We start from the raw sequence: 8,024 nt of genomic DNA on the forward strand, positions 1-8,024 counted from the left end.
ATCATGCCTTACGGTGTTTTTGTTGGATAGTCCTCTAAATCATTACTAAAACACTGGGTGCACAAATAAAGTATACAAGCAATAGCAATAGTTGGTATTGTTTATTTATTGATTTATTTTTGAAAGCCAATTGACGGGTCTTGATGCTTAGCACCACTTTAATGAAAGCTATGGCTACGTGCACCCGAGAATGCAGAGGGATTACAAGTTTTCTCGCAGAAAAAGTGTAGAGGCATGATGGCTATGTGCACCCGAGAATGCAAAGGGATTGGAAGTTTTCTCGTAAAAAAACGAGTGCAGAGGCAGGGAGGTTGGTCCTTCCTTTTCAAGAAAAAAGTAGCTGCGAGTTGAATATTTGCGTTTAGGTAAATCCAAAATTGTTGCCTGCATTCCATTTTAACCCTAGCAGATCGCTATCGAATTGGAAGGATCATGAAGTAGCTGCTCTGAATTAACGCGGGCCACGGTAATGCAGGAATTACCCACCCCTACGGACCAGAATGAAACGGCGCAGAAAAGTTTCGCACGGGAATGGCATGAGCGTTGAGCGTGGCGGTAGCAGACGGAAACAGAGCCATCGCCCCACACGAAACGGCGGATCGCCGGCGGCCGAAAGAGACGCGGACGGTTGGCCCGTCCGACCCGGCCGATCGGCAAGCTGCCCAGCCCTCTAGGCATATACTAGCATCGACCCCGTGTCGCGCACGCCGGAGGCACTGGCGCTGCTGCCACTGGCAGCTGACTGATCCAGCCGTCGTTTTCCTCCGGTGCGGTATACCCGCAGGGAAAAGGACCGCCCACCTCCACCTCCGGCTCGACCTCCTCCTCCTTTGATTCCTCGGTGCCCACTCTTCGCTTTGCTCGCCAGCTACTCGCCACCGCAAAGCGCACCGGCGCACGAAACGAGTGTCGCCGTCGCCCGGAAGAACACCCTTCGCCGACGGACATCTGGCGCATCGGTCGCTTCGTCGTCGCTACGTACAGAAAACGGCAAAAAGCACCCGTCAACCGATCGGATCCTTCGCCCGCAAGGAAAGGGAAGCCGTGATCTAAACAAGATCAGAAAAATGAGAAAGTGAAAGGGAAATTGTTTCATCTCCAAGCCAAGCCAGGACACCCGCCAGCTCGCCCCGGCACATCAACCGGCTGGAATCGTATAGGTGTGTTCTACGAGTAATTTATTTGGTAATCACGCAGCCAGCGGAGTAGGCGGTGGCATCGATAGAGTACACAGTCTACAGACCACCACGACAGCAAATCAGCAGAGTGGCAAGAGGAAGAATACAAAGCGGGAGGGGACGTCGACCTCAGGAAGACCCACCCAGCAGTAGTGGCGAGCCACATCTCCGATGCGCATCGCCTTTCCTTCCCTCTTTCCCACCCTCCTCCTCTTATCCCCCGAAGCAGAGGAAAGCCGGCGAGCGAGCTCTCCGTGCTCTGCGTAGCAGGTTCGATCCATCGATCGCCGGTGCAAGGCTAGCTGCCCAGCAAGCGGCGTGATCTGGCTTTGATCGGCCGGCGACCCCCATGGCGTCCATCGTGGTGATCGGCCTGGTGCTGCTCCTCGACATCCTCGCCTTCGTCCTCGCCATCGGCGCCGAGCGCCGCCGGAGCACGGTGAGCCGCGCCATCTCGTAGCCAATTCGTTCAAGCATCTATGTATGCGTACGTGCTCAGGCCGGAGGCGTCTGGTTCTAGAATCTTGATTGATTGGGGAAACTGGGTGCAGGCGCAACTCGGCGAGGCCGAGCCTGGCGGCAGGCGGTACTGCGTGTACGACACGGACGCGTCCACCTGGTACGGCGTCAGCGCGCTCGCCCTGCTGCTGGTCGGCCAGGCCGTGGCCATGGCCGCCAGCCGCTGCTTCTGCTGCGGCCGCGCGCTCTCCCCCGGCCGCTGGCGCTTCTTCTCCGGCCTCTTCTTCGTCCTCTGCTGGTAAGAAATCAACCAGTTAATTCACCAACCAACATCTAAATTCTGATCCATACATCCATGGTCGACCGCTGGCTTCCAGCCTGCTGATTAGCATCCACTACTGCTTATTTGTTCGTGCGATTTCGCCCTTGTAGTTCAGGCCTTTTGCGGTCGCACACCTGACTCTGATAGTGCTGATTGAGCGGTGCGCCGGTGTCAGTTAATTATTGCAAGCACCATCTAGGATATGTTTAATCAAACATGTCGGCGCCTTATAGGCACTCGAGCATATGTTTGATCACATTTGGATGTGACAGAGATGCAAAAAATACACAGTAGTAGTTGATTCCTAAACATGATAACATATAAACATGTCAAGATACACTGTCAGTCACTATGAATGACATTTTGGTCAATAGGCACTACTAGAAATCAGTGACATGTTGGTCACACGTTAGCACATTTCATGTCTGTCGTACCTGAAGCTAGCTACAGAACGAAATTTTGGCTTCTACACTCTGTTCATCACACGCTACAGAGTAGGGTATAAAACTCTGTTCAGCAGTATTCTACAGCTATGTCAGCACAAACTACAGAGTACAGTTTATAATAACTCTGTTCAGCAAAAAACTACAGAGTATAATCTAGACCAGTACCGACCCTGAAACTCTGTCGGCCGTTCCTTGCTCTCAAACTCCGAAATTATGGGCGGTAATGACTATAATGTGCACCCTCAGTTCTAATTTTACACCTTTAATTTATTTTTCAACAAGGAGGACAGCCATCTTTATTGTACTAGTTCTATTCAACAAAGTCTTGGAAAATAAATATACCTAACTAGTACGTATGTTTAATCAAACATGTCGGTGTGCTATAGGCATTCGAGGGTATGTTTAATCACGATTGGATGTGACAGAGATGCAAAAAATATACAGAGTGGTTGATTCCTAAGCATGATAACATATAAACATGTCATGGCACACTGTCAGTTACTATGACTGACATTTTTTGTCAACAGACGCTACAAACAAGTCACGTGTTGGTCACACATTAGCACATGAAGCTACCAACCGAACGAATCTTTTGCTTCTAGAAACACTCTGTTCATCACAAACTATAGAATGCAGTATAGAACTCTGTTCAGCACAAAACACAGAGTACAGTCTTTTAACTCTGTTCAGCAAAAACTAGAGAGTATAGTCTACAACTCTGTTCAGGTAAAACTACAGAGTACTACACTGTACACCAGTACCGACCCTGTCGGCTGTTCCTTGCTCTGAACTTGTGGGTGGTAATGACTGTAATGTACACCCTCAATTCTATTTTACTTGGTACTTTGATCATGTTATTTGTTCTTAAATATTACTGTACTACTTGACACACACTAGGATCATACTCAACCAAATTTTGGTGGCCTCATTCACATTGGTTTATGGTTCATAAATGTCACTGTGTCCTTTGATCATACTACACTAAACAAAACCAAATGACTCTCTGCACTGCAGTACAGAATGACGTCGTACAAGCACAACATTTTTTTGGTTTCCTAACTCTTATCTGTTCAGCACACTGTTAGTGTAAGTACAGTTTTGAATAGCAATGACTCTGTCGACAGGGTCGGTAAAACAGACTACAGTTTTGAATAGTCTGCACTGCAGTTTCCTAACTCTGTTCAGCACACTCTAAAACAGAGAGAGTACAGTTTACACCAGCAACGACTCTGTCGGCTGAAAATCTATCTGAATCTGTGGGTGGTACAATATGCAGGCTGACGTTCATGATCGCGGAGGTGTGCCTGCTGGCGGGGTCGGTGCGGAACGCGTACCACACCAAGTACGTGAGCGGCTACTACAACGAAGGGGCGCTCCCCTGCGCCATGCTGCGCAGGGGCGTCTTCGCCGCCGGCGCCGCCTTCGCCTTCCTCACCACGCTCTTCGTCATGCTCCACTACGTCTTCTACTCCAAGGCCCGCGCCGCGCCCCCGCCCATCATCAACGGCGGCGGCATCGGCATGACCCGCATCTGATCCCTGCGGCTTGCTATGATCGTGGAGCGATGTCTGTTCGTGTCGTGTGTTGTAGGTTAAGTGTGGGGTGAATGTGTGGCTCTGCTCTGTGTGCCGAGAACAGTGTGCGTCATTGATAGTGTTAGTGAACAGCTGAATAGATCATGTGGGATTGTGGAGTGTGCGTAGAAGAGATCGGTCTGTTTGTCTAAGTATTTTACATTCATGCGCCTTATGTTTACTGTATTTTATTTGAGAAAGGCAAAGATCATATATTAAAACTGACCACTAAAAAAACTAAAACTGATAAATCCTTATAGGACCATCTTTGAAAAACAGAAAAATGCACACATGTCCTTAGCGAAGCCAGAAAAACGTTGTCATTTTTTTCGGAAAAACTTCTGATATATTCATCTTTAATCATGGATCATGGCAGTGTAACGTAAACAGAAATAATAAAAATTATATTAAGATCCGTAGACCTAGGGACGACTACAAGCATCGAAGCGAGCCGACGGCGGGCCGCTATCATCGCCCTTCTTCGCCGGAGCCGGCAAACCTTGTTATAGTAGATAGTCGAGAAGTTGTCGTGCTAAGGCCTTATAGGACCGGCACACCAGAACATCAACTGTCGCTAATGAAGAATAGCATAGATTAGAAGGATCCAACCTGAAGACACACGAACATAGACGACTGACGACCAGATCCGAGAAAATCAATTGAAGACATACCTCCACACTCCACCGACAATGCTAGACGCACCACCGGGACAGGGCTAGGCGGGGAGAACATTATTCCATCTTGAGGGAGCCACCACCGTCTCGCCTTTCTGAATAGGACATAAGCCCTAACAAAATTCAAAGAAATGTCTAAAAACGGAGCTCTTCCGCCGGCAAGGACCAGGATCCACCGCGCCCCCATGGTCCTAAGGCCACCGGAGAGGAGGCGGACCAACGGCGGAAAATTGCTAGTCATAACCAAAAAACGCCAACGACAGTGATCTTAGAAACAGATTGCCGTCCCAGAGAAATTTTGACAAAGAGAGTTGGACAACCACCCTTGATCTGGCAAGAGCTAAACTCACTGACTACTCGAGGAAGCCAAAACTGAGGGAACTTCACTAATCAGAGAAGAACGAAGTACCGTCGTCAATTCCACCGGGCGACGCCTTTCAAGGCCACCTTAAGAGAAGAAGATACAACTAGATATGTCACTCCATACAGCGCCGTCGCGGGGAAACCTTAATCTAAGTCCCTAACCCTAAGATACCTAACTCAAAGCTTTAAACGGGCTTAACTGTGCGCTCCTCTGTTTTTCTGTATATACTCGGAAGTGTCGGAGGCTTCCCAAGATTTCTCGTGGCTTCTTTTATCTGAATCATCACATTACCCATTTACCTGACAAAACTTACAGTCAGTTTAACATTGCAGTCCTTCCAATTTTTCTCTTGCAAATCCGCTTTCACCATTTTATCAAACAATTGGCGAGCTAGAGCGATCGAGGGAGAGAGCATGGCTAGGGTTATGGTATCAACACCATACTCCGGCCACCATCCGACCTCCATACCTCTACCGACCCTATGGCCTACATCACGCAGCTGATATCCCGTTCCTACCATCTATGATACCGCCCTATTCCCCTACTGTAACTGCCACACTCTCCTGCTACCTCAGCAACAAACGAGTTTGCCACAACTCCGATTAAGGTTGTCATTCAGTACTACCCAGTTATGCTTCCTCCTTTCCAATTCTTTCTGCCGCCTGGGCGGAGTCTGACCCTGCGGAGCTTAGATCAGTCCACATGTCAAAATCCATCAACGCGGAGCTTAGATTTAGCATCCTAGTTCCATCGTGGCCCTCTTTGCAACATCGTGGAACTTAAATATGCCTCGCCATGCACCTGTTTCACATTTTGTGTGTGTGTGTGAGTGAGAGAGAGAGAGAGAATGTTCTTGATGATAAAATTTTCATTTTACTATCCGAATTGGGTTAATTTTTTTATCTTGCAATAGTTGTTGTGTCTATGACGAAACGCATGCCTCGCACCCCTCGCACCCCTTGTGTCGCCTCCCCCCGGACGACGCCAGGGACCCCAACCCTAGCACCACCAGCACCTCCCCCTCCACCCCCTCCTGCCGCCGGCGTGGGCCGCGGTGGCGGTGGGCCCGGTGCCAAAGTTTCTGGGCGGGGGGAGGCGGCGGATCCCATCTGAGGCGGCGGGGGCGGCCCTTCTCATGCGATCCAACGACGGCAGCTAGGACGGAGTATCCGGGCTGTGCGGCGGGGGGCCCGAGCACCATCGCCGGCGGAGCGGTGGCCCTGCATGGACGGCGGCGGTGGCAGCGCCCCATCCGGCGAGGTGGCGGAAGTTCCGGGGGAAACCCTTGATCTGGGTCTACCGGATCGGACGATGACGGTGCTATCGGTATCGTTCTCCCTCATGGGGGCATCGTTTTGGAGCAAGCGCTGGTTGGAGGGGACAAGAGGAGGAGCGGTGTTTCATCTGCTCCATTGATGACGGCGGATCTCGACGGCGTGGCGCAGTGGAGACTCGGCGCCTGATGAGCGGAGATGGACTCGCGCAGGAGGGTGACGCTGCCTGGCGTCATGGTGGCGTCGGCGGCAGTTGGACCGACCAAGGTTGATGCAGCAGTACAGCTCTGAAGATGGATTCGTGGCAGGTGGCTGCGGCGGCCTCATACCCGACAGGGGTCCTGGTTGAGAAGCACGCCCGACCGGTGGATGCCCATACCCGGCAGGCGTCCTGGGTAGGACCTCAAGTCTTTAGATGTTTAGGTTTGGCTACGTGGTCTGTTTGGTATTAGGCCCAGACTTTCAGCGCCCCTACATCAATTGGATAGGGATAGCGACAATTGTTGCTTAGTTTGGTGGCTTTAGACTTATTGTTGTATGACTATGTACGGTCTTGTGTCAATATTTAATAAAATGGCCGTATGCATCGTCCAGATGCAGAGGCCGGGGGGCATCCTCCTTTTCTAAAAAAAAAGTTGTTATATCTATTTAGTCTTTAAGTTGGTTGCTTACCACATTTTCTTAATCATGTTGTCTATCTTCTATTTGGTTTGATAAAACATCACGATCTTATTGGAAGTACATTTTAGGCTTCACAACATTCATAACTAAAAGTAGCTAAAAAAATATTCACATGTATTTACAAAACCAATTAAATAAATTTCAGTCACTAATTTTTACCGGTATCTTATAGCTGATTTATTTATAAGTTGACGTAATTCCAAACATAGTCCTAAGTAGGGATGCAAGGCTGCGCCTGAACCCAGCCCGCTCCATATACAAATTAGAAAAAGCTAGTTCTAATTAGGTTGTGCTGCTGTTAGGCAAATTTGTACTAATTAAGCACTTTGGCGGGTCTATGCGGGACGCCATTTGGTCGGTCTGTTTGTCTTGAGTAGTTTACATTCATGCGCCTTATATTTACTGTATTTGATTTGTTAAAAGGCAAAGATCATATTAAAACAGAAAATTGAACGCATGTCATGTCCTTAGCGAAGCCAGAAAAACGTTGTTAACACAACGAACGGAAAATTGCTAGCCAGAACCAAAAGAGGCCAACGACAGTGATCTTAGAAATAGATTGCCGTCCCGGAGAAATAGTGGCAGTGAGGGCTGGACAATCGCCCTTGATCCGGCAAGAGCTAAACTCACCAACTACTTGAGGAAGCCAAAACCAGCGAAGTTCATCAATCAGACTAGATATGGCGTTCCGTACAGTGCCGTCGACAGGAAACCCCCTAACCCTTAACTCAAAGCTTAAAACGGGCTTAATTGGGCGCTCCCCCGTTTTCCTCTACATACCGGGACGTGTCGGAGCTTCGAGTCTTCCCAAGCTTTCTTCTGGCTTTTTTTATCTGAATCATCACATTACTCCTCTAGTTGCCAAAAATTACAGTTAATTTACCATGGCAATCATTCACATTTTTTCTCTTCCCAAATGGCTTTCACCATTTTAATGAAACATTGGCGAGCTAGAGCGATCGAGGGAGAGAGCATCGCTAGGGTTATGGTATCAAAGCATCTTCACTCGTTTGGCCCCCTAGTGCACCCGGCGATTGTCGTTTTCTGCTATG

At 49.1% G+C, this 8,024-nt stretch overlaps 1 protein-coding gene across 1 annotated transcript; it reads left to right on the top strand.

The window, feature by feature from the left end:
• The first annotated feature begins 1,252 nt into the window (after window positions 1-1,252).
• On the top strand, window positions 1,253-4,165 carry LOC125540313 (uncharacterized). Its single transcript, XM_048703918.2, has 3 exons — window positions 1,253-1,617; window positions 1,730-1,935; window positions 3,682-4,165. The coding sequence occupies exons 1-3, from the start codon at window positions 1,528-1,530 to the stop codon at window positions 3,938-3,940; spliced, it is 555 nt and encodes a 184-aa protein (XP_048559875.1). The 5' UTR covers window positions 1,253-1,527; the 3' UTR covers window positions 3,941-4,165.
• Window positions 4,166-8,024: the final 3,859 nt, after the last annotated feature.

The sequence above is a fragment of the Triticum urartu genome, chromosome 2A (genome assembly GCF_056163025.1).
Source record: "Triticum urartu cultivar PI428250 chromosome 2A, HENAU_Tu73, whole genome shotgun sequence".
In the NCBI taxonomy this organism is placed as follows: Eukaryota; Viridiplantae; Streptophyta; class Magnoliopsida; order Poales; family Poaceae; genus Triticum; species Triticum urartu.

What these genes read in the sequence shown, in the direction of transcription:
- LOC125540313 (XM_048703918.2), top strand. Translation starts at nt 1,528, where the DNA reads ATGGCGTCCATCGTGGTGATCGGCCTGGTGCTGCTCCTCGACATCCTC. An exon ending in CCGAGCGCCGCCGGAGCACG is followed by an intron (nt 1,618 to 1,729) that starts GTGAGCCGCGCC and finishes AACTGGGTGCAG; the next exon opens with GCGCAACTCGGCGAGGCCGA. An exon ending in CTCTTCTTCGTCCTCTGCTG is followed by an intron (nt 1,936 to 3,681) that starts GTAAGAAATCAA and finishes TACAATATGCAG; the next exon opens with GCTGACGTTCATGATCGCGG.